Here is a 27416-nt window from a genome sequence, read left to right on the forward strand (position 1 = left end):
TCTTGAATGCCCACAGAGGAGTGCGTCCCCTCGGCTCTGTGTGTCTGGCGAGGAGAGCAGGCTTGGTAGAGTCTCTGCGTACACTCACGAACTCTCTGTGGTCTTGTTGGAAACGCTCCTGGAGAACATCTAGATCTGCAGTTCTTACACATGACGTGCATCCAAGTCACCTGGGAAACATGCAAGGAGACAGATGCCGGGGCTTCTCCCAAAGACATTGAAATCTCAGTGAGGGGGCTTAGAAATCTGTATTTCCCCCAAGCTTTCAAACCATTCGGATGTTTCAGTTCAAGTCTCCAAATTGCATGTCACGGGAGCTCAGGTTCCCAACAGAAGACATTTGCCCAAGGCCACACAGCTAATCGGTCATGTTTTTATTTTCCGATGAGGCAAGGCCAGCCTCGCTGTTCCCCGCAGACAGCCCCTCTGAAACACATGCCTCTTTCTTGTGCTGCCCCAGGAAGGCTGTTCGCTGACTGTGGAGTTGAATAGCCTGCAAGTGAGTGAAGAAACTACGTCATCCCTGATCATAAAAACTAGTGAGCTGCAACCAGGCTGGTATTTGTACTACAGAACCACCTGGGGAGGCTGGCCTGACTTGGCACGGGTCTTGCTTACTGAACAGAGGTAAGGCTTTCTTCTCTGCCCCTCCCTACCTGCCCAGACGTCAAGAGAGGGGATGGGCCTGAGGTTACTGAGAGGTCAGGAAAGCACTGGAGATAAAATCAGCGAATGTTCCACTATTGGTTCTGCCAGCCGCACGACCTTGACCTTGGACAGGTTCTTTTCCTTCTGGCCCTCAGCCTTCCTTTGTCTAAAGTGGGAGCCCTGGCTTCTGCCATGGTTAGAAGAACAGAGCTATAGCATCACTGTATCTTGAGTTAGAACTATATCTTAGGTGGTACAAATGGTGTGACTCCAGGCTCATCACCTAACATCCTGGTGCCTCAAGACTCATTCTGTAAAATGGAGTCTTGACCATTATGGGGTACGAGTGGCAACTAAATGAGATACTGCAAGTGGCGTGCTTGGCAGAGACCCCAGCCTTGCAAAGTGCTTGGCAAATGGCAATTATTCCTCTTATTGTTATCAAAGTTCGTCATTCTAATCTGAATCCCAAGACACTCGCCTGTTTGGCCAAGGGAAAGAATGCTCAGGCCTTCCATTTGGGCATGTTTTTTCCAGTTCCTATACAGACGGTCTTTTAGCCCCCTTAGGCAATCCTATACATGGACCTTTGGCGAAGGGGACTGCTCCGCGAGTCAGAAGAAGGAAGTCCAAAGGCCTGTGCCGGAGCCCCTGGGTAAATCCTAATCCAGCCTCAGCTTCCCTTGTTCACGATCAGTAGACTGATCAAATAACAGTGGTTTGGAGCCTAGGTAGAACCACATCAGCACATGTTTTCTGACCACCTGGGGTATGCTTTGACCTGTCTTGGGCAGACATTAAACATGGCCCAGCCCAGAAGTTTACATATTAGGGGACAAGAGACACCTAAAGGGTTAACGAGAACTCAATGGGCAAGGTATGAATATCACAAAGCAAACTTTCTTCTGGGAGTTTGCTTTGGAAACCTCGATGTCCTCTACAAATTGATAGAGTTGTGTACTTGCTTTGCTTCCAGTTGTGGGCCCCTGAGGGCTTGGAAATCTTGGAATATTCAAGCGGAAGGATTCTTCAGTGATGTTCTAGTATAGCCAATATGTTTATGAAAAGATACTGAGAGAAACATGAGGCAGAAATTGGCCCAGGATCCCACAGCCTGTGAGGGCCAGAGCCGGGTCCGGAATCTGAATCTTAACTTCCCACTTGTGGGGCTCACTGGTCCCAGAACTAATAGCTTCTTGCCCAGCCTCCTCATCTCTCCTGGACTCTGTCTCTGCCTCTGACGGTCTCTTTCTTTCTCTAACAAGCACACATGTGCGCACACACATACTTGTCCACCAGAGCACACCTGTAGCCCCTCGCCCTCCACCGCTGCCAACTCCTATAAAACAGGATCACCTTGGCTTCAGCTGTAACATGTACAAATACATGCAGCAAAGTTTCCAAAGGGAGACAGACAGTGAGCGCCTTTTGGGGTCTGGCTGTTTTACAGGAAGAGGCCAGTTAAAAGGCACACCCCCACATAAAGCCCGTGGACTGGCCACGGCATTCTTTCCAGCCCCCTGGTATGCTGCACTGATGATGTACACGGGAAGGGCCACTCTTCTCAAGGGATCCTAGGCCTGCATGTGCTTCCTGGGGATCCTCCCTCAGGGTCCCCTCATTCTATGCATCAAGCTCAATTTTACTGGATGAGCTAAGTTTATTATGACCTAAGTCCAATGAATACAGAGAATCTTACCCAGTCCACGACCTTGTGTTGTTCATGGTCCTAACAGGACAATGCTATTCAGTGAGAAGAATGCTAGAAGGAGGCAAGGAGTCACCACTCTAAGACCTCAGAGGAAAGAGTTACCAACTTCTGGGAGTGACATAAGGTCTCAGGGGGCCAGTGAACATTTCAGCTGAGTCGGCCGGGCTGGAAGGGCAACTCCAGCAGAGGGAGCAGCACATGCCGAGGCTACAAGGGAGCGCATGTGAGGGCACTCTTTGAGATTTCTCAGTGCGGCTACAGGATAGGGTGCTGAGTACAAGAATAACAGCAACTAACACTTACTTGTTATGCGCCAGGCACTGTTCTAAGTATCTGATATGCCGACCCATTTCATTTTCACTAAAACCTTTCCAGGGGTGTTACTATTTTCCCCAGTTGGCAGAAGAGAATAGCGAGACATGGAAAGACCACTTGTCCAAGGCTCCTGGACCTTTAGCAACCAGTGGCTTGTACGGCCATGCGTGTGAGACTGGGGTTGCCTCTGGGGCAGTAGAGTTGGCTGGGGGTGCAGGCTCTGCTCCGGCCTCGCTCGGGTCTTAGCCCACTCTGGACTGGCCGAGTGGAGACATTCACTCTGCCTTTGTCAACTTCAAAGGGAGGTGGTGAAGATAAAAGGGAGAGAGGTGGCAAATATTCCTTGTATATGAGTCACTGTCTAATATAATCCTGCATGGCCATGGCGCATGCATCTTCCCCATGTGGTGGAGACATATGAAGAACCAGGACCCACAAAAGGTAAATGGCTTGCTCAAGGCCATCCAGCCACTCTGCTACAGAGGCAGGTCTAGACCCCAGGGCTCCTCACCTCAGGAGGCAACAGAGCATAGATGACACCTGGGCTGAAATTTTGGTTCTGCCACTTCCTAGCTGTGTAAGGCCAGGGAGTTTCTTAAAACATGCAGGATTTAATTGCCTGATCTATAAAGTGGGAATCATAATTTATGTATCACAGAGTTGTTTTGAGGAGTGTAAAATATTACATAGCTAAAGAATCTGGCATATGGTAAGCAAGCAATCAATTAAATGGTCATGGTAATTAGGTGAGGATATGGTGGTGGTGATGGTGGTGGTGGTGGTGATGATGGTGACGACGATGATGATAATGATGGAGGAGGAGGGGAAGGAAGAAAAAATAAGAAAAGGGAGGAGATGAGGAGGAGGGAGAATTCAACACTCTTCCCATAAGTCTGGTATCTCATTCTTCCATAATATTCTACACTGGCTTTACATAGCCCATCAGTATGGTTCACATGCCTGCATTTGGAAGCCATAACATACTGGTGCATAGTGATACACAGGTCCATGCATGATTTCCACATTAAGTAAAGTGATATTTTTAGTTCTAATATGTTCCAGTTACTGTACTTGCATGATGTAAATTGTGCCTTATGCATACCCTGTCCACTGAGCCATTTGATTTATCATCTACTTCATGCCCCAACTGGTTCTGTCTACTCTAGCATTCAGACACTAGAGGGCAAAGGGAAGTTAGTAAGTCCTGGTGACTCAACATTCTTGATACCACTCAGATCCAGCCTCACCACTGCAATGATTCTGGCTCAGGCATCACCTCCCTCTTTAACAATACTTATCTAGTATCCTATCCTATCCTATCCTATCCTATCCTATCCTACGTAGTCTCCATGCCACTGGCTCTCTCCCTTCTCCCCACTCTCCTACCTGCAGCCAGTAGAGTCTTTTCAAACTGCTCTTCTGCCCATGTAACATACCTGTGTTCAGTTCAATGCTTTTCAATGGCCAGCATGGTATGCTTCTGCCAAGCTCTCCAAACACAGCCTCTGTGTCTTAGCCCACACCACTTACTCACCATCCCTCAGACCAATATGTCGGTCTCTCTACTCATAATGCCCTTTCCCTATAGTTCCACTAACTGAACATCCTTTGACTGTGAAGGCTTTCCTGAGGCCTGCCTTCCAATGGCAGAGTTAATTGTACCCATCCTTTCTCGTATAAATAAGCCATTGTAATAACTATTTATTGAGAACTTTTCTTTTCAAGCACCCAATGACAATTTAAATATATATATAATATTAACTTTATCTATTACTTAATTTAATCTTCCCAATAGTCCTTTGAGTTGTGTATTTATCCCCTTTGTAGGTGAAGAAAGTGAGGCCACAGGAGGACAATTTAATGTCAGCGAACCCGAGCCTCCTTTTAGCAAGACCATGTTGTGCTTGCCCTTTTTCACTAAAAATTGCACAGCCAATATTTAAGCCCATGTTGGCATGACTCAAAAATGTCTGATGTTATCACACTGTATTCAGTTAGCTAAGTTCAGGGAGTTCCTTAAGGAAAGGGTCTGGTTCCTGTTCATCTCACTAAACCAAACCCAGAAATTAGTACTCGGATATAGGCTGAGCACTAGAAGGACTTAGCTTCTGACTTAAGACGAAGAATGTGGCATTGCATGCATTTGCCTAAGAAGGTAGTAAGCCTAGTGCTCACCAATTCAAAATATTAGTCTGCCCAAATTTAGATCTCAGTATCTCAATATCAGTGTTTACTGTTGTAGCTATAAGATTGGGGACAGATTATTCAACCTGCCTAAACCTCAGTTCCTTTCACTGTAAAATGGTAGTCATAACAGCACGTGACTGTTTTGTACATGGTTAAATGACATATGTATGTAGAACTGTTGATGTGATGAGGACACCATATATGGTAGTTATCAGCATGTATGTATGCAGTTCACTCTTTACCGTAAAGTCTACCCAAAGAAGACACTCTTTAACCATAGAGTATATGGGAGTTATCTGGGGGAGATTTCCTGGGCACCCCAATACAAACCTCTGTGTGTTCACAACTTCTTTACTCAATGGTGGAGCCCACACAACAAGTCCCTTCTCTGCCAGCATAGTGGGACATGAGCTCCCCTGGCATTTTCCGTGGCAGCACACAAATCCATGTGGCCATGCAGAGGCCAGGGTGGGTGCTGGACCCAGCAGCCTCATTCATACTTCAATATTTTTTATTTTGATTTTTCCAATGAAACATCTTAACAAATATTGGCTTAACGGTCTAACCTCCTTTCTTGTCATGGCAGGGCAAACACACACACACACCTGTATAGTCAGGCTTCTGGAATCTCACTCTGGAGAGCATTATGGTGGCTGGTAAGGGTGATAGGCTCCACAGTGTCAGGAAACAAAGACTGAAACCAGAGAGGAATGTGGACAGAAGGCCAGGCTGGCGACAGCCTGACTGCAGATATTCTCAGGGGCCAGCTAAGTTGGCCAACTGAGCAACTATCCAGAGTCCACAGCTGTCTGTTGAGAGCCTCAAAGAAAACCACGGACTTCTCCTTAGAGTTTTTGCTTTTGGGTTAAGTTCCATCATCATGGCCACCTCTGTGAGTTAAATTTTTTATACAAGTTACAATTCATACACGTCAAGGTTGTTAGTTACTCATTCTATCTCTTAATAAGACTTCTGTAAACCTTTTTTCAGGCAAAATTTCCTAGTTATCATCCCAAGATTCATAGCCTTATGCCTATTGTCTCTCTTGGGAGGAAAAAAATACTCTATAGTGTGTTGGATGCACTAGAGTTACTCTCTTGCTTAGGTCTCACAAAAATCCATCAGGTTGGACTACCACTGACCCCATTTTGTTGACAACAAAACTGACGTTCAGACATCAGCTTACTCACCCAAAGTAATAGCTGGTGAATGGCAGCAGTCAGATTCAGACTTAACCAGGTTCAGACCACAGCCCCAGCACATTGGGAAGTTTAATTTTCTGCAACAGTTGCGCTAACTTTTTCTTCAGGTTGGGTCAAGACAATGGAAAGCTACAGCAAGGAGGAGACTCGGCAAAGGCTCGGGACCTACGATTTAAGAAAGTGCATATACAAGAGGAATTTAGAACAGGGTTTGCCGTGTGGCCTGTGTCCACCCTGAATTTATATTTTGAAACCTAATGCCCAATGTAATGGTACTTGGAGGCGGGGCCTCTGGGAGGTGATTAGGTTGTGGGGGTGGGGCCATTGTGAATGGGATTAGGGCCCTTAGAAAGGAAGACTCAGAGAGTTCCCTTTTCCCTTTTCCCTTTCTTTCACCATGTGAGGACACAGGGAGAAGACTGCCACCTGTGAAGTAAGAAGAGGTTGCTCACCAGACGCCAAATCTGTTGACGCCTTGATCTTGGACTTCCCAACCTCCAGAACTATGAGAAACAAAATGGTTTAAAAGTCACCCAGTCTATAGTATTCTTTTATACCATAAGTGAAACATGCAGTTGACAAAGACAGGCAAGTACACAATGAATGGTAAGTATTACTTTTGCAGGGGGCGTGGGGGGGGGAGCGGGTAAGATGTTGGTTCCTCTCTGAACAGTCATCAACACTGTGGGAAGAATTTATTCATCTGAACTCCACCTATATACTTTCAGCAATGTCATTCCAATAATCACACAACTTCTTGAAAGACCACCTTTGTGCTTAGGTTGTTGGAAGTTGAGCATATCTCCAGGCACCCGAGTCATTTGGAACAGCCTCCTTCTGCTTTGGTTCTCCACGTGGATTAAAGTCCAGGGTTGGGGGTGTGGAAATAACCTCGACATGTAGATTTACAGGAAGGGATCTGTTGATCTCATCAGCACTCATTAATATTGAGAAGTAAGCATAGTTTAGCTACTTATAATTTACTGATACTCAGCATCTTTGTCTCTCTGAACCCCTGCAGTGCCCAACTCTTCTCCGTAACAGGTGTCATCCTTGCATGGTAAAACCTACATCCCACTTCCTCTAGCTGCCAGCTTCTCTGAGCTAATGTCAAGATGTTAGAAATCTATAATGCCTCTTTGTACTCCTCCCAAGTAACACACTGGAAGCAGTTCAAGTGTCATTTACAAGATTTCAAAGGTGTACTGTGTCCACCATGACTACAGGATCCAAACTGTCATCACCTTACCTGGAAAATGATAAGTCATTCTCTGGGGCTTTGTCCACTCCAACCTCCACCCTATAGCAGGAATGTTTTTCTTTCTTTCTTCTTTTTTTTCATAAAGAGCAAATAGGCTATTTCACTCTTATGAATGTTCTGTGGTGGTTGTTACTTCAAATACTGTCAAACTTTTTATTCAAGGCTTCTGAAGCCTTGCCTAGCTCCTCACCCCTTGATGCTTCCTACTTTAATCTCTATTCTCAATGAAAATGCTTTCAGCCCTTGAATAAGTTATGTTTTCTCCTCTCTCTGGGCTTTTGCTCATGGTGCTCCAGCTGACTGGAGCAAATCCCAGGCTTCTTCCCTCTGTCTGGATTTTTCCTCCCCATCCTTTGAGCGTAGGTATCATTTTTTCAAAACAGCATTTCAGGACCCTCCACTTTTTCTAATGACCCAATAGTGAGTTCAAAGAACCTCTATCTTTCCCATATCCTTGCCTGAAATCACCAGATCACTTCTCTACTTCCACTGGATGATAAGTTCCCCAAGAGCAGGGAGCTTCTTTGTCTTTCGTTCCATGCCCATGCTTGGCATATAACATACAATCAACATGTATTTGTTGAGGGAGTAAACAGAGGTCCCCCATTGGTAAGAAACACTACCCAAGCAGAAAGAGAGACAATAGGAGTTTTTAATGCATGGAAAGTCCTGCAGGGACTCTGAGCAGACCCCCGGGTAGCAGGAAGAGGCAGGGGTCCTGCAAACTCAATACCATCTGGGAAAAAAAGTTCTAAAGACCCAAGCTTCCTCACTGCAACAATCCATGAGGCCTTCTTCCAGATGCTGAAGAGGTCTGATTGTCTCTCCACAGGTCTCCTCTCGGGGTCCATGGCTGGAAGGAAGCTGAGTGGCAGCAGGAAGGAAGAAGAAGAAAGGCCGCTTGGTCTCCACCTGAAAGCTCCCGCCTCAGAACTGACCACCATCCATAAGAAAATGTTTAAAACGGAGAGACTTTGATAGAGTCAAATCATATCTTAGAAAAAAATAAAAGATAGAGTGACATGGATAATTCCAGTGGTTGCGAAGTTCTCTGTCGCCTATCCACAAGAGAGTTTGCTTTGGCCTTGCCGGCAAGCCTCATTGCCAAGCGCATCCTCAGCTGCCCCCAGCCCACCCAGACCCCAGGATCCACGAGAGTACTGCTCCCCCTCCCACGGAGAGTCTCTGTGCTCATGGAGGGTGGTGCCCTCCCTCACCGGCCCTTGGACTCCCCATACGTGTTTCGGGCCAGGGACACCATCTTCTCCTCGCACGTGATTTTGGTGTCCTTGAGGATGCTGTACCACACCATACCCGCAGGCCGGACTTCCTCGCTGCGGCAGAAAAGGTAGGGCACGGTGTCCACGCGGCTCTGGATGTAGGCGCTCCGCAGGAGGCTGGAACAGTGGCTGCTCACCCTCTCCAGCCGCCGCAGGATCAGGTGGGCCTTCCTGAAAGGGAGGAGGAAACAGTAGCAGGAGAAGTCCTGATCAAGGGGCCTGGTCAAGGGGGGGGTGGCGGGTGAAGCCTTTGAGGGTTGAAGACAGAGCAACAGACAAATTACAGCTTACTGTCCCAGCAATTTTTTATCTCTGCCTGATGTGAGCGTGGTACTTCAAACACTTATTCGAAAATCATTTTTGAAAAATCACCTTATCCTCTCCAACTGAGCAATGTCTCAAAAATGGAAAAGAAGGATAACCTTTGACCTAACATTTTTACTACTAACAGAGGAGGGTCCTAGGAGGCATAACACCATCAGCTTTGGGAATTTTACCCAGTGGAAATTGTTATAATAATAAACAACAACTATAATAACCAAAATACACTGATGTCACGTGCTAGAAATTAAGCGCTTAATATACATTTAACATTTTTTATTTAATCTTTACAACAGCCCTGAATATACTGTTCTTTGCATTAACACTTAATAATTGTGAAGCCTGAAGGCTCAGAGAAATGACATTACTCAGCCAAGGTCAAACATCAAGGTGACCATTGGAGTTGGGTGTTTGAATCTAGGCCTTGAAAACCCACAAGTCCCTCTTTAACTGTGCTCTCAGGCTTCTCTAATTCCCTCACATTCTTTTCTCACGGTCAGGAAATTTGGGAATCTTACATCAAAGCCTAGTGCACATGTCCCCAAATCGGAACTTCTCTGTATCTCATTTTTCTCTTCTCTACAACAGGGATGGCGGTCCCACCTTCTTACATTGACTGTGAGACTAACTATGAGACATGCCCGAAGCCTGGCACAGAGTAAGCATCTGATAAATGGCAGCTACTGTTATAAAGAATAGTTACGATGATGTCTCAGGATCAAGGTCACAGTGAATAGTAGTCTAAGCAAGAATCACTCTGCACTATGGCGATCATCATTTACTTCATCCGGCACCGAGTGAGGGTCCCCAAGGAGAGGTCATGGCTGCATAGAAAATTAAAGCCGGCAAAGATCTTCGAGATTACGTCGTCTAGGTTTATCAAAGGCAGGAATAGTCTTTGCTGTGGAGGCTGTGTCATAGGACATCTAGCAGCATCCCCAGACCTCTGCCCACCAGATGGCCAGGGAACTCCCGGTTGAGAACCAAGGAGCCAGTCTGACTTGCTCTCATTAAAGATGTGGAAATAGGTTTAGAGACGGAAAGAAATGTCCTTTTCCTTGGCCATACCCCTCCCTGTACATGTGCCTGCCTCCTGTGGAATCCACTTTTCTTTCCATCCGATCACCTTCTAGATGCTCAGGAATCCCAAGAGGCTAAATAACAGGCTCCCTCCTGCTGTCCTCTCTGTGCCCCTGAGACCCCAGGAGGTGGGACGTTTTATAACGACAGACCCCACAACTGGGAGACTGTGTCAGGCACCTGCATGGCGGCTGGAAAAGGGCTGGGCTTACGTGTGTAGGTTTTTGTGGGCACAATTTACGAGGCGCCTTTCAAAAAGTCCTCTTTGTATGGTTCACCACTCGGGTGGAATATTTCCCGAGGTGCCAAGAATTCATAGCTTCATAATTGCACTCGAGTAGCTGCGCTGCCCACAGTCCTCACTCCTTCTGGCAGGCACCTCTAGGGGAGCAGCCTGAGGAGTTCACTCCTCACCCCTCCTCACTGGAGCTCTTGCCCTGTTCCTTAACAGCTCCGCGTCCTTGGGAAACTTACTGAACGCCTCTGAGCCTGCTTCTTCTCTTGAGAAATAGGATTGCTGTGAAGTCTGAGGGGATAAAGTCTTTGGCTACTCATTTATTGAGCATTTATTATATGGCTGAGCTCCCCATCCAGTGGGGAAGACAGACAAATTAAAAGTCACAACACAAGTGGCAGAAACAGTGATTTACGGAGGCACAGGATCTGTGGAAAAGAAAGGACTGTGCCTAGGTAGGATTAGGGAGATCCAAGAAGACACCTTAGTAGGTGGGGAGTTTGTGTTGAGTTTCATAAAAGGAGTAGTCAGGTAATGAAGAGGGCTAAGACATAACAAGAGGCATAGTTCGAGGCATAGGCATGAGGAATTGCTTAGAACTTATTCTGAAAACTTACAGCTGGAATCTGGCATGCTAGTGAAGACACAGTGGGAAACCCAACAAGTGCCTTTGGTGTATAAAGTAATGGTTCATCGTACAGGCCCTGGAGCCCGACTGCTTGGGTTCTAATCCCTGCTCAGCCACTTACTAGTTCTGTGATATAGGTGAAATTATTTAACCAGTTTTGCCTCAGTTTCCTTGCCTATACGATACAAATAATAAGCATATCCATCACCAAGGGTGGTCTACACAATAAAAAAAGAAGCACAAATCAATCAATAACAAGCCCTCAATTAATGTTGTATATGGGTATTGTCTCAGGGCAAGCAGGGAAGTTACTGAAGGGTGTCGAGCAGCAGAGTAAGAGGTTCAGAGCCACAGTGTTTAAAAACATTCCTGGAAAACTTCCAGCCAAGATGGAGGCATAGGTGGAAATACTGTGCCTTCCCACAGAACCAAATTTAAGGACAACAAAGATTTAGAAACAAAAACACAACCACAACAGACAGAAAATTGACCTGTATGGAAGTACAGACAATGAACTTCCAGACCAGTAAGAGGGGCAGGGGCAGAGTCGGTGGCCAGCAGAGAGGGGTTGTGGTAGGAAAAAGCTGTGGCTGGCTGACCTGGGGCACAGGGAGAAAACGAGCAGACCCAGTGAGGCAAGCAAGGTGGTTGGCTGACTGTGGACGCACATTAGCTCACAGATAAACTAGGCAAAAAACAGAAGCAAGACAGACCACACAGCCCAGGGCCCCAGCACTGGGAAATAAACCCTAAAGACACTGATTGGAAACATTTGTTGGGGTTAAGGTGCTGGGAGAGACTCCCAGACTCACAGGAGAGTTCGTTAGAGAGACCCACAGGGTCCTAGAATGTACAAAAACCCACCCACCCGGGAACCAGCACCAGAAGGGCCCAATTTGCTTGTGGGAAGCAGCAGAGGGAACTGAAATCCAAGAGGGAGCAGAGCAAGCGCCATTGCTCCCTCTGACCCCACCCCCACATACAGCGTCACAACCCAGTGACCAGGGTTGCTCCGCCCTGGTGAACACCTAAGGCTCTGCCCCTCATGCGTAATATATGCAACAAGACCAAAAAGTTGTAACTCAAATGAAAGAACAAATCAAAGCCCCAGAGCCAATACTTTTAAGCGATTAAGAGATACCCAACCCATCAGACGCACAATTCAAACACTGGTAATCAGGATGCTCACAGAACTGGTTTTTTTTTTTTGTTTTTTTTTGCAAATTAGATGAAAAAATGAAGGCTACATTAAATGAAATGAAGGGAAATGCACAGGGAACCGATAGAGAAGGGAAGAAAACTGGGACTCAGATCAAGGAAGTGGACCAGAAGGAAGAAAGAAACAAACAAACAGAAAAGAATAAAGATACAAGAATTCAAAAAAATGAGGAGAGGCTTGGAACCTCCAGGACACCTTTAAATGTTCCAACATCCAAATTATAGGGGTACCAGAAGGGGAAGAGGAAGAGCAACAAGTGGAAAACTTATTTGAACAAATAATAAAGGAGAACTTCCTTAATCTGACAAAGGAAATAGACTTCCAGGAAGTCCAGGAAGCTCAGAGAGTCCCAAAGAAGGTGGACTAAGGGAGGAACACACCAAGGCACATCATAACTACATAACCCAAGATTAAAATGAAGGAGAGAATTCTAGAATCAGCAAGAGATAAGGGGAGAGTCACCTACCAAAAAGTTCCCATCAGACTGTCAGCTGATTTCTCTAAAGAGACCTTGGAGGCAAGACGGGGCTGGGAAGAAGTATTCCAAGTCATGAAAGGCAAGAACCTACATCCAAGATTGCTCTATCCAGCAAAGCTTTTATTTAGAGTGGAAGGACAGATAAAGTGCTTCTCAGATAAGGTCAAGTTCAAGGAATTCATCATCACCAAGTCCTTATTATATGAAATGTTAAAGGGACTTACCTAAGAAAAAGAAGATAAGAAATATGAACAGTGAAAGGACAGAAAACTCACAGTTATTAACAACCACACCTAAAACAAAAGCAAACTAAGAGGACAGCTAGATCAGGAGCAGAACCACAAAAATGGAGATCACATGGAAGGTAGGCAACAGGGATTGGGAGGAGGAGAAGGGGAGAAGGTACAGAGAATAAGTAGCATAGACGGTGGGAAGAAAATAGACAGGGGGAGGGCAAGAGTAGGGTAGGAAATGTAGAAGCTAAAGAATTTAAGACACATGGACATGAACTAAAGGGGGAGAATGTGGTGGGGAGGGGGTGTGCAGGGTGGAGGGGAATTAAGAGAGGGAAATGGGACAACTGCAATGGCATAATCAATAAAATACTTTCATTTTTAAAAAGAACTAAAAGAAAATCTATTAAAAAAAAAACATTCCTGGCTGCTTTGAGGAGAATTGAATTGTGGGAGAGTAAGGCAGGCTGCCAGAACAAGGTGGGGAACACATCCAGGTGTCATTGTTCTTAGGGGTGCTGGTTTGCCTTTTCTCTCTGTGCTTTTACAAAAGTCCTTGTTCTTTGTTTCCTCATTTATAAAAGGGAATGACACCTCCTACCTCATAGAGTTATAGCGATGATTCAGTAATATGTGTAAGACTCTTAGGAAACTGTTTGGCACATAGTAAGCCCCTTATATGTATTAGAAAATCTCACCACCATCATTGCCATGTCTGCCACCACCAGCATCATTTGTACTGGTGTGAGCCTTGAGCATCTTTATAAGTCAGTGGTAAGAGACAGCCAGACCAAAATAGTAACAGCTTCTAAAATAGGGGCAGAGTGCTGGGTTGAAGAACATGCTAGGTGCTATGAGAATATCTAAAATGGGCACCTAATCACTAGTTTAGGGGCTCAGAGAAGTCTTCCTAGATGGTGAAATATCTAAGCTAGGCCTTCAATGATTACACATTTTTTTCAGGTAGATAGAAAGGCATGGGGTTAGCCCCTCCAGAGTGAGACGATAGATAGAGTTGAAATGAAATATTTGGCTTTGAAGCCCCAGATTCAAATCTTAGCTCTACTACTTAGACATGTGGATCATGAGCAAGTTCTTCATTGCCACGAACTTTTAGTGACCATGTCAGGAAAGGGGGGATAATAACAGTATTTGGGAGAGGATAAGAGAGCCTGGGTAACTTGGTTAGCTCCCCCTAAATGCTAGCTAGCCATGGTTCAGGGTAGCACCTGAGAAGAGACAGCACCTGATTAGTACAAGTCACTGCTCTTCAATGAGCCTCAGCTTCTTCATTTGTAAATTGGGACAGAGATGCTTCTCCTGTGGGGATGTTAGGCAACAATGAAATGACTGGCATAGACAGGCATCCGGCACAAGAGTCTGTACATAATAGGCACTACTCCAATATCATTTTGCTTAACTGACCTCTGCTCTCTCTCCACCATAAGCAATGCCACAGCACATTGGTTTGCATTCAGGCCACCAAGACAGAAGAGTTCAGAGGATACATCCATGGAGAGAAGGGGTAGAAGTGCTCAAAAGCTGTAGAGGAGGACGGGGGAGTGAGATACTAAAGGCAACGGTTCTGGGTAATAAGCTGTGGGCAACAGAGATCCATAAAGGAAAGGCCAGGCATGCTCCAAGCCTTCCCTGGAGGTAGAGGTCATGGGTCAGAGTGGCCACATTTCTCAAATACTGAAAGTGATCTCTTTCTCCTTGCAGACAGAGCTCAAGCCCTCTGGGATAGGAAGCAAGAGGTGAAGGAGGGCCACCACACATTAATTTATTGGTTGTATCAGCTGGCAGGATTGAGATGGGGCTGGCTTGGGAAAGAGTCAGGGGCTGGGATACGATGCCACTTCCCCAGGAATTGTAGAACCTTTGACCAACTATTCTATTCCCAGGACTATTACCCAATCTGTTGTTGACACAGTTATCGCAAAGAGACCTAATTTGTAAGGGGGCTTGGAGTGGAGAGGTGGAGAAGAGGCAGTAAGGAAACATTCCTGTTGGCCCCTTTCCCTCCTCCCAGCCTCCTTGAGTTGAGCTTAAAAGTCTCTGTGATAGCTGACCTCAAGCTTAATGAGGATTGAGGGCATGATGTGGCTGCTAAAACTTGGAACACCATCTCCAGAAGTGGAGAGGGCAGATTAAGGGAAGTGATGACTTCATGTATGCTGTCCTGGTCATCCAAAGAACCCTGGTCAATTCTGGTAAGAGGGATATATTCAAATTGTAGCCAGACCATGATTCTGAAGGTTGTCTCAAATGCTGAAAGCAAGTGGAATGTGTCCACTGATAGGGGGATTTAGGCAAATGGTTTTGTTGTTACAGTAACTAAAGTCGAGTGGTGGGAAAAATGAGTCAGTGATGATAATGGCTACAATTGATTGAGTATCTTCTATGTGCTAAAAACCTCTGCAACATCAACTATAACACAATTCTCACCACAATTCTAGAGTGTGTACTTTATCCCCAGTCTTCAGATGGTAAAAGTGAGCCCCAGGCTGGTTAAACGATTTGACCAGGGTTAACAGGGTGAGGGAATAGGGTATCAGATCTATGCTGCAGGGCACCCAAGTTTTACCCACAGGGCCATTTTAAAATTGACAGAAGGCAAATTTTGACTCAATATAACAAAAAGAACTCAAAACTTGCAGTCCTCTAAATGTATAATGAATCCTTCATCTCTGCCTCACTGGAGATGAGCAAATCCAATTACCTTTTAGAAAGGAGTTTGTCTTAGTCTATTCAGGCTACTATAACAAGACACCACAGAATGGGTGGCTGTTAAAAAAACAGAAACTTGTTCTTACAACCCTGGAGGCTAGAAGTCTAGGCACATGGCGCCTGCAGACACTGATGGCACTTCCTCTCTGAGCCCTCACGTGGCGGAAGGGGCAAAGGCTCTTCCTGAGGTACCTTTTATGGGAGCCCTAATCCCTTTCATGAGGGATTTACCCTCATGATCTAATCATTTCCCAAAGGCCCCACTCCCTAACACCACTGAATTGGAGATTCGCCTTCAACATACAAATCTGGGGGAGACACAAACATTCAGACCATGGCAGAGGCTAATGGTAGTGGACGTTGGAATAGATTGCTTGTTTGTTTGTTTTTAATCTATAACAAATGAGGGGCTTGATTCGTAGGCAAATACCATCTGCCGAGCATCTGATGAACACTTCACAGCAGACCCTGGCGTGACTCATCTGCCAAAGAACTCAGTTCCTCAGATGAGGGAACTGCACTCACTGAGGTCTATGCATGCATCAGTGTCATGCTAAAATGAAGGTCTCCCAGATCTTCCCAGAAGCTGTAAGTCATGTATTCCCTATGTTGCTGAAGCATTTTGTTTATTTTTCTACTGGGACTCATGGTACATTCTCCCTTATTTGTGCATACATCATAGGATGCAGTATGTTAGAACGAGTGAGACGCAGGTTCCCACTTGCTTCTTAGGCCGAGTACGGCAGCGTACAGTTCCCCGGGTGTCCAGATCCTGACTGTGTAAGAAAAACACGTGAACAAGGGTGCACTGCCTTGAACAAAGGACATTTTCAGTCCTTAGCTTTCAAAGCATAGCAATTCTCTAGTCAGGGTTGGAAAAGGGAACTAAATGTCACAAGAACATCACGTAGACCTAGAGAAATAATTAGGAAAGCGGGCGAAATATGTATACAGATATGTTTAGGACAGCAAAGAAGATGCTGTCTCTGATGACAGAGATAAATTCATATAACTCCATGGCTAATGGGCCTTTCAAAAAGACAACATACTTACATATGCACCTGCAAGAAAAGACTTCGACTTGCACTGTTAAGTGTAAACAGATAACAAACGTAGAAGACATATTTGTTAAACATAACAGAGCTGATGGAAATGGAGCTGTGGTTAGGCAGAGGTAGCCACATCCTTAAGCCTGTATCAGGTTCCCCGTTCACGTGCATGTCCATGTCATACCCACATTTGTATTCACAAAGGTACGTGTATACCGTTAGCATTTTTTGTCTCTGGGTTGGAAGCGTAGGGTTCACGGGTGAAAAAATTTTCACTTCACATTTCACATACATCTGTATCATTGGAATCTTACAGATTGAGCAAGAATTGCTTTTAGAATAAAATACAAAAAGGTATTTCCTCTTAGAAAACATGCTTCCACACAAGTATATTTTGCAGCTGGTGTGATAAAGTGTGCAGTGAAACCGTGGTTTTATGGCTTCCCAGTAGTTCGCTAGGCTTACTTTCAGAGTAAATCCACATCAAATCTAACCTCAGACCACACCCCCTAAACAGAAAACCAGTATTTATTGCCCCTGAATATACATTCTCAACACCAGGTTTGAAATGTGATTTGTAAGGCTACTGGTGAAAATATCTACATTTGGCTTTGTCTTCTCATTCTGTCACAAGAAGCCATGTGACCTTCCCAAGAATTCATTCCTAAACTGATGGTAAAGTGACTTGAGTCTCAAATAACCTCAAACTATCTCATTTGGGGACTCATGGAGAAGTCAAGATAATAACCAATTTTGCTATATTATCAATGGGACTCTGATCTGTGGGACACCTGTTCAAAGTCACTGTGTACACTGTTTGTATTCATCTATTCTAAGATGTCTTAGATTGTAGTAGATGCTATTTCTGTCAGGAAAATAGAAAAATACATTGAATGATTGACTGTGCACAATCCATCCTGATTTCAGGAATGTCAAAATATGCAGAAAAAAATTAAAAGTGTATCTGAGATTAAAGGAATATGGCTTTGGAGGTCAGGTTTGCTCTTGTTCCCAAATGTCCTAGAAATTCCAGGAGGAATAATCCAAAATATTGAAGGAAGGGGCTAATACAATCTTGGGCTAAAGGAGTGCATAGTGACATCGCAGACTTGATTGTTTTCACTTAAGGACACAGCAACTATGCTCATAGATTGCGCCAGCTCCTCAGAGGAGAAATGCGTCTTATCTGGCTATGTTGAGAAAGATCCCAGGCTGACCCAAGCCTGTGATGATTTCTGTGATCTATTAGCAATGTCTGCCTTGGAGGCAAGTGGAGCTGAGGTCATAGTCTAGAGGAATCAATTCCACCAAAACAAAACCTCTTCAACTACTTATTCTCTTCTCCCTACTCTGCCACTGTAGTCAAATCTAACTGAGAGAGAATTAAGAGGCCCAAGGGTGGTCAAGGATATTCAGACTGGAGCAAATTCTGGTCCCTGGCCACCTATGAGCTCAGTTTTTCAAGTCTCCTAATAGGAACCGTATGCCTGGGACAGCTGGGTATCAGCATGTCTTCTCTGAGCAGCTGTCTGAAGTAACCTGTAGTTGACACGGGAACCAGGCTCTGGAGGACACTAGCCTGATAGATTTATTAGGCACAGGTAAGAGATGCCCTTTTGTCATTAAAAATTTTATGGGGGTATGTGACCCCAGTTCCAGGGGTGCTTGGTGATTATAGACCAAGAGAATCCTACCAGAGCTCACCCCATGCTATCAGCCTTCAGAATGCTCCTGGGAAACACTCTTATGACCCTGCACTCTAGGTCCCTGAGAAATAGGATGTGCTGGGCTGGAGGGGAAAGGACACTCATGGAGCCTGTTCTTTGGTCTCCAGGACCTTCGGGACTCTCTGGTTCCTTGGCTTCCCAGCTTTTCCTCACTAGATGCTGAGCCTTGTAAAGGCAGAGGTTGTCTATTCCATTCCACAGCGCAGAATCTGACACACAGTCAGCACATAAATGAATCAATGAATCAATAAAGTGAGGTCTTTTCAAGTCTCTTATTATTTGCAAGGAAAAATGCATTTTTGAAGGCTATTTTTGAGCTACAAATACCTTAGAATTCATGAAATTCAGTTGTTTGCAACTGTGATCTATAGATCTTTGACAGCTCAGAGAAGCCAATAGGACTCTTCGTATCAGTGAGGAGTCGAAGAAAAGACCCACCAAGCAGGGAGGGCTCCAAACCACCCTCTCCAGCTAACAGCAGAACAACTCTGTGGTCATCTAGTCCATGCATCCACTCATCCCATTACCCAATCATTGAACAAGTGATGACTTAGCACCTACTTACAAGGATCACTAGGACATAAAAGATCACTAGCTACACAAACTGACATTACAGTGGGGAAGAAAGCTAGGATATAAGTAAAGATATATGCAATATAGGATACTAAAACTAATAGGTACAATGCAGAAAATTATAACATGAGGGTGTTATAGAGTGAACGAGTAGAAGTATTAAGAATATTTGAAGGAGATGCCATTCTAGCTTAGACCTGGGGTTCTGCAAAAGATTTATTTAGAAAATAAATTTTCCATGGACAAAACAAAAATAGTAAGTACCACTGAACTAGCTCAACTTAGTAATGGGCTCCTACTTTAGGAGACTGAGGGCCAGTGCGAGCCAGAGCCCAAGACTGCACAGCAAGTTTATGAGCAGTGCCCAGATGGTTGAGGATACACCTGCCTTGATTCCTGTTGACATGCTAGTGTGCAACGTTGGAGGGACGTCAGACCAAAGGAGGAGGGAGCTGTGTGACCCTGGGGGCAGTTGGCAGGCAGTGGCTGCTGACTGTCTGGCCGAAGGTTAGCACGCTATCGCAGTGCATTGCCGAGTGAGCTGTCCTGCCTCTGTGGGCAGCCACGGGCCCTTCCCGGAAAACTTAGATCCTGGCAGGTCACAAAGGATCCCAGAAGGCTGTGGAGACGAGGTCAGGAGTGGGGCTCTGGTTTAGCTTCCACCCAAACTTCCTGTGCCCTCAGGACAACCCCATGAAGTGGATTGCCGTCATCTGTCCCCAGGCAAGATGGCAGCCCAGGTTCACACAGCAGCTTTCCCCTGTGCCTGCCCATCTGCCCTCTGTCAGCAATGATCTGAAGAACCTTCTTTTCATATAGAAGGGAGGAAGTTATAGTCCGGGACCCAACAGAACAGATAAGGCCCAATCCAGGGAGAGATCCTTTTTACCCCCCGACTGAGCTCTCATCTCTTCCCTTGTGGGCCTCAAATTCTTGGAAGGTTATTGCAATTGCTGTGAGGACTCAGGGTGAGAGCTCAGGACAGATCCAGGTTCCATAAAAAAAAAAAATCATGCCACTCTTGGCAGCTCATTGAACCCCATGGGGACTCCGATCCCTTATCACCTATGAAATGGGGAGGATGCCCTACATTTTCCTGCTTAGAGGGTAATTGGAAAGCTTTTTAAAGCACAAATGTTGCCCATTACGTATTTCAGGAATTCATACAATTCTCTCGAACACCACTGATGTTATCCTGGCCTAGAGCACCACACTGTCTCTCCCGGGCTGTTATTGCAGCAGCCTCTAGGGCCACACTGCCTCCCTCCTGTCTGGACTTCCCTAGTCCCTGCTTCCAAATGCAGGCTGAGGGATCTTCTCCCTTGAAGATCTAATCACATCACCACCCCCACCCCCACCATGAACAACACTTGGAAAGCTTCCCATTAACCCAGGGAGAGAATCCAAACTCTTGAACCCCACTTAGCTGGCATTCGGAACTGGCCCCTGCTGACCCCCCCCCTTCTTTCCTTTTACTACTCCTGCTCTCATACACACTGCTCCAACCACTGGGAATGTCATCCCATCCCTGTGCACATGGCGTTTATCGAAGTGCAGAAGGAGCTCCCATGGGGCGGGGAGGGACTTGAGGTGGCACTCAAGGTGATCGTAGACCCCGGGTTAAACAGCAGTGAATCACACTGGGAAGAGCAGCTGGGGTCCATTTTTCACTTTCTTCCCCTCCTCCAGATTACTTTTTAAAAGTCCCTCTTTGGGACTGTGTCTTCAGTACTTCTCTAACACTTGCTAATCTCCTTCGTAAAGGGAGGACCTTGGGTTCTTCTGGGATGGAACATTATTTTTGCTTTTTTCCCACTGTATTCAATGTTTAGGTTTAATTTTCTATTGAGGTTAAATGGTATATACATACCCTATGTGTAAAATACATATGGTAAGGTAACAGGGCAAAAATCACATTTGTGGCAGGCAAAGGATCAAAACTTGAGAGAAAAACCCTGCTCTAACGTAACTTTATCTCTTTAGAGCATCTCCCAGGGAGCCCCTCTGCCCCAAGGGGATTGGACCAAGCTCTCCAACCCCCTGCTCCCTCCACTTGCCTGACCCCAGCTCACCCTTTAGGTCTCAGAGCCTCAGTCCTTGGGAAGGAGCCTTTACTGGGTTACCTAGACCAGGTACCCATGCCTCTTCTACCCAAAAGGGCCCTTATTATTTTGCTATCATGACACTTAATCACTATATTCTTTGCTATGAGTTGTTTAATTACCTGCAACAGTAAGCTATGAATAGGTTGGGATCGCTTCTGCCTTTTTACCATTGCATGGTCAACAACCAACATGTAAGACATGCTAACAAGTATGTACTGAAAAGTGAGTGAATGAATGAATGAATGATGTTGTTAGGTGCACGGCATGAAATGTAGCCACAATTTCATCTGCTGCTTTGTTAAGCTGCAGAAGATGGCAATTGTGTCTTTTTTTTTGGGGGGGGGGGCAGGGAGAGAGAAAGAAACATCAATTTATTGTTCCACCTATTTATGCATTCATTGGTTGCTTCTTTGTATGTGCCCTGACCGGGGATTGGACCTGCAACCTTAGCATGTCAGGATGATGCCCTAACCAACTGAGCTGCCCAGTCAGGCCCTTCACCTGTGTCTTAGTAATACATTTGAATAGCACGTAGAATAGTCATTGACATAGTAACTGCTAGTGACAAAAATCATGCCTTAAAACACGTTAACTTTAGTCATGGTCTCTGTTGGACTTCATCCCAGAAAAACTCAGGTTCTTATGGAGGAGTGGAAAGAGCCCTGGATTAGGGGCCACAACCCTGCCAACTGTGCTTCTCCCTTCTCTCGGTGAGGACTCAGCCCCTCGAAGAGCCAATGAGTCCCATCTCTAAGGCTGGAGGTAGAAGTTGGGCAAGCGGAGTGATTGATTAATCAAAAGAGCACTGATGCTTCTCTCTTATCTCACATTCCAGGAGGCCAGGAAGCTAAAATTTCAAGATTCTTTCTCCCTGCCCCTGTCTCATGTCTACCTAGTCCCGACAGGACTAAGGTGACTGTGACCCCTATTTGTTTGATAAAGCCCATTCGCAGCCTATGGGGGGAAGAGTCCAGTGAAGTCACACGAAACCAGGAAGAATTTACCCCTCTAGACACACTCATGCGCTCATACCTGGGCCCCAGCTCATCCTCACTCCTCCAGACGAAGTCACCAAACTTCTCATAGTGAGAGTTGTAGTGGTGCTGGACTCGGAACAGCATTGAGGCCGAGACCTCCATCAGCATGTTGTAGGCGGTCTGCTGCTCCTTGCCACTTGTGTAGCCATTGTAGAGATTGTAGATCTTGTCGGCTACCTCTGAGGGGGAAGAGTGCAGACACAGATCACCGGACAGCAGGCAAAAGGGGGAGTAGAAACATGCCTGGCGACAAGAGAGGCCTGTCTGTGCATGTGTGGTCTTTGGGAGCAGACAAACCTTCATTCTATCCTGAATACGTCCTTAACTAGCTGTGTTCCATTTTCCTATCAGCTGATGACAACAACATCTTCTCCGAGAGGCACTGGGAGGATTCACTTCAAATCTTGATACAAAGCATTGTACTTGTCACAGGGCCTTGCACAAAATCACTGCTCATAATTGCAAGCCTACTTGTTAATGTAAGTTTTGTGCCCATGATTTAATGCACAGTTTCAAACAAGTACGGAGCCTCACGTAAACCGTTGAGCTCATCTCACAGTCTCCTTCCGTCTTCCCTCTGTCATTTCCCCAACACATTCCTCTGATCAGGTCTGCAGGTCTCCATTCAAAACTCTTTCAAAGAAAATCCAGACTCTTCTGCTTGCCATTCATGACCATTCATACTCCTTCAGCTACTCCTACTAATTAATGTAGCTTCAATTCATCATGGGCCGCTCTCCGGGTAGAAAGCACACCATTTCGCATTTGAAGACTCTAATCAAAAGTGATATATGTCACCAAGTCTTTGCTGACAACAGTCACCTCTAGCAGAATATGGGGGATTTGGATTCAGGGTGAGAGGAGCATTTACTTTGCATTATTTTCTGCTCTGATTTTTATTTTTCCTATTTTTTAAACGATGTGAATGTACTATTTTTAAATAGTGATGATACAATAAAATTATCAGGAAAACATCTCAAACCCCTTTGCCTTTGAGACTGAATAGCTTACCATTTCCTCTTGTCTGCTTGTACACAAAACATTTGTTACCAAGCCTTTTGCAGAAATGTCTCTCTTCCTCTGGAATGTGAACTCCTGAAAGGTGGGGACCGTGTCTCTTCTGCAATCTTGTCCCAGGGCTCTTAGGAAGTACTTTGCTCAACTTCAAGTGAACCACCAGGACCTGTGAGCTACTATCATATCTTTGTCAGTCCTGATGGAGAGACTGCATCTACACATTGCCCAAGAATGAAGTGTATCGTAGAGCGGATTGGTTGGTTCTTTTTGTCAGGTTTTTTGCCTGATATTTACATCCCCAGGGACCAGGAACAGCAAAAAGGTTTAATCTTGAATGCTAACTCTGACTCACAGTTGCTCATTGCAGCTCTAGGCTGAGAATTCTGAGGCCACCCTTGGGCTAGATGGGAAATTGGGTGCTGGGATGGGTGCATGGGTGTGGCAGGTGAGGTGGTCTTCTAGGTGCCACTGATTCGCCAGCTCCCAGCACAGACTGGAATGAACAGAAGTAATTGGTCTCTAAGAAGTTTAGACTGAGAGTCTGGACACAGTCAAGGGGCTCTGGCCCTCTGCCATTTCTTCACTCTAAATCAAAACACAGACACATTCTATAAAAGAGGAGCAAGTCTGTCCACTGGCAAAGATATTGTTGGTTTGGGGGGGTTTCCTTCATGATATTGATTAATTTAGCTTTGTGTTCCTCCTCCCTTGGTTCCATCACTTTCTCCTCCCAATGCTAATATGTGTGGGCGGTGGAAAGGGCTGGTGGTTAGGGACTGGTGGATATAGAACTTAGAGATAATACGGGAGTCACCTGGGAAGTGAAGAAATGGGTCACCTACCTTCTGCCTTGTTGTCATCTACCAGCGGACAGGCTGTCCTCAGGGTCACTGTGCTGAGCTCCGAGTGCCTCCCTCGTGTATCCACAGCATACAGAGTGAACCTATATGGCACAGCAAGAAAACAGAACACTGGGCTGTGACTTCAGAGAAGCCCTGGGCAATCAATGCAAGGAGGAACAAAAAAAAATCATAGCACGGGTGTGATCAAGAAAACAAAGGCTATCAGAGAAATGATTCTGGGGAAAAAAGAGATAATTATGAAGCATTTACTGAGCACCAACTGCCTCCTGGGCCCTTTGCACTTAATCTGTTCATTTACAAGTAAGCAAGCCTAGAAGGCAGGGATTATTATCACCTACATTTCACCAATGAGGAAACTGAGACTTGGATTCTGTATCTTTCCATGGACTTAGAGTTATTAAGGAACAGAGCCATCCCAGTCTCACACTTCAGAAGTGAAACCCAATGCTATCCTGGATAGCTGGGCATACTCATATTATTCCATTCACTTAGTTCACAAATACTTACTGAGGGTTAGCATTGTACCAGGAATTATTTTAGGGGCTCAAGTTATAAAGAGCAGGAGATTCAAAGCCCGTGCTTTTATCAAGAGAATAAAAAAGTAAACAAAATATGGCATAATTGTAAATGTGAGAAGTAATATAACAGAATAAGGGGAAGAAGACTACTATGGAGGGTAATGTGGGTGCTTTAGACAGGTTTGTCCACAAGGGCCTTGCTGTAGAGAAAAGGTCTGAGCTGAAAACTGAATAATCAGGAACTGGCTTACCGGAGGAAGGCCTCCGGCAAGAGCCTTCCAGGCAGGGTCGGCAGTAGGTGCAAAGGCCCTGAGGAGAGAAGGATCCCAGACTGCCGGAGGACTGGGCAGCTGGTATGGACGTGGCAACACGACATGATGTGGGAAAGCAGTGGACACCTTGTGGGCCATGAGAGGGAGTCTCAGAGTTATTCTAGGTAGAAGACGTGCCCCCACTTTTCCAGGATGTCTATAGCATCAGGTACTGTGACACTTAGGCTGCTGCCCACCTCACAGGTCAGCGTGCATGGGTGTGAAAGTGCTGTATAAGGCAAATTCAGAGTGGGAAGTCTTGCAGGGGGAGTGAAAGCAAGATCACAAGGAAACTCCAGGATACGAGACTAAGCGAGTGGCCAAGTACGGAGGTAAGGACAGTACTGTATAAGCATTTTCCACCCATACAACAACCCATCTAAAAAGTGGAGGAGGCAGGATGCAACCCTCAGCCTGGAGCTCCCAACGCGTGTATACTTTAGCTTGGTAGCGCTGTCGCCCCGGCATACAACCCAGTACTATGTACCTGGCAGGCACTCCGTAAATACAGGAGTAAATGAATGAACTCGAGCATATCACCTCTCATTTCTCTATTTCAGTTTCTGCATCAACAATATGGGAACAACTGGAAGACAGTGCATGGGCTGTGTCTCAAGGATTCCATGGAGTGACACACGAGAAGTGGCTTGGAAGGTGCAGATTTTTATAAAGACCACATAAGAGCACTTATTTGTACAGCAGTACGTGTTAGAAAATTATTTCCTTGGAGTGGAAGAGAAGAGGATGCATTTCAACGGAGGGAAACATAAAAGGCTGGAGTGAATGGAATGTGTGAATGAGCCTCAAAACACGAGGAGGTGGACTTCTAACACTGCTTTCCTATTGGCTGCTTAAGTTTCCATGGCACTCCTGCAATACATTTCCTCCACGAGAGGGTCCAGGGTCACCTCTCTGCTTAGCTAGGCAGCATGAATAACGGTACTCTGGGAAGAAGTAGTCTTAGGTTTTGGAGGTATAAAACCGGGGTAGAGTCCTTGTTTTCCCCAGTTGCTGGCTGAGCATTCTTTGGGAAGCCACTTCACCTTCTCTGAGCCTCAGTCTCTGCACCTGTCAAATAGGGTGAAATTATCTATATCTCCCAAATTGGGGATTGGGACTCAGTGACATAATGATCGTTATTGGGCCTGGTGCAATCTCTGCTCGCCGAAAGGAACTTCTACTTGTGTTAGGAGAGTAACCAAATGTGTCAGCGGAGTCCTCAGGATGGAGGAGGCCTCAGGCCACCCTGCCGGTGGGGGCGGAGGGGAGGAGAAAGAGGAAGATGTCAACCTCACAGGCCTGGGTCAAAAGTCACAAGGCCATACGCTTTCTGCCTGTCTCAGCTGTAATTGTAGAACTGTTCCAGGGACACATCTGAAAGCTGTTAGGGGACCAGGCAGGGCCTGCAGAGGGCTCTTTGTGAGGGGAACAGCACAGCAGCCCCTGACGTGGAGAAGAAAGAGAGGAAGGGAGAGGGAGAGATGGAGAGACAGACCCATGTACATGCCCTTGGAGCAGAGTAAAAGTGGGGAGAGATAGGGACTGAGAGAGGGCACAGTCAGATCTCTGTGTTCCTCCGGGACGGCATCAGCTACCTTCTGCTCACTTCTTTTATTTTCTTCTGACCACTGAGGCAGGCTGTACTCCACTGAAATTTGAACTAGAACTCCTGAGCAATCACCACACTCCACACCCCCATGTTACATGGGCAAACTGAGGCCTGAAGGGAACAAAGATGAGCAAGGACCCATCACCAATAAATTCAGAGTAAAGACAATGACTAGATTTTTGACTCTTCCTTGGGCTGCTTCTCCGCACTACCCTGCTTCAGGCACAGCTGGCTGACCTTGGTCCCACTGCACCTGGGGGGCACTTTTATTACAAGAGATGCTTCACAGATGGAGTGGGATTCGCTATTAGGAACCTGGAGCTCCCGGCTCAAATGCTTGCTATTTTTTCCTCTGACCTTCTTTCAAGGAAAAGAGCACTGGCTAAGGCGACTGAAAAGCTATATCTTTGCCCCAGTTTTTCCACAGACTGTGCACTTAGATCCTGGCTGCCTAAAGCAATATGGTCCTTGTGTATTGAGATTTCAACATGTGGGGAGTGCCTTGGGATTGACTATTCAAAGGCAAAGTATTTTTTAATGGTTCTCCATCATCCTCAGGACAAAGTTCAAATTTCTTACCAGGGACCCTGAATGCTGGGTCTAGATGTTCATTCACTGAATAGTATGTCATCTATCACTGAGTTGCACATGAACTCTGGCCACAGATCCAGCCTTGTCTACCAATCTGCTCCCAACTCTGTTTCCCAATAGGACCACACCCAGGTGCTAATGCTTCCAAAACGTGGATTCCACCTCTTTGCCTTTGTGCGTGCTGCACCCTCTGTCTGGGCCCCCCTTCTTCTCCTCTGGAAAGCCTCTCTCTCCCTGCAAGATACCCTGGTACAGCACACGTCACCCAGGTAGGTCAGTGCCCTATACCTCTCTGTTGCCCCCATGAGTAAGTGAGTGTCTTCAGGACCAGAATATGGCTCTATCCATCTCTCTCCACCTACATCTGGTACTCAGCTACCAAAATCATGAGGAGCCCAGCAAATACTTTCCAGAATGAATGACAGACTGAGTGAATGATTCAATCAACTATGAGTTGGAGATCAGTTTTTCCATCTGTAAAATAAAAT

General features: G+C 45.8%; 1 protein-coding gene across 2 annotated transcripts in view; it reads right to left on the reverse strand.

The window, feature by feature from the left end:
- Positions 1-7958: 7958 nt before the first annotated feature.
- ASTN2 (astrotactin 2) overlaps positions 7959-27416 on the reverse strand; it is an 829294-nt gene continuing 809836 nt past the window's right edge. For both annotated transcript variants that reach the window (XM_037059148.1, XM_037059147.1), the window contains exons 21-23: positions 23879-23979; positions 22015-22198; positions 7959-8775 (exon numbers count right to left, since the gene is read on the reverse strand). In XM_037059148.1, the coding sequence (XP_036915043.1) occupies positions 8538-8775; positions 22015-22198; positions 23879-23979 (523 nt within the window). In that variant the 3' untranslated portion in view covers positions 7959-8537. The remainder of the gene's footprint in view (positions 8776-22014; positions 22199-23878; positions 23980-27416) is intronic.

Source organism: Sturnira hondurensis, unplaced genomic scaffold (genome assembly GCF_014824575.4).
Source record: "Sturnira hondurensis isolate 20B ecotype Veracruz unplaced genomic scaffold, ASM1482457v3 Scaffold0010448, whole genome shotgun sequence".
Classification (NCBI taxonomy): Eukaryota; Metazoa; Chordata; class Mammalia; order Chiroptera; family Phyllostomidae; genus Sturnira; species Sturnira hondurensis.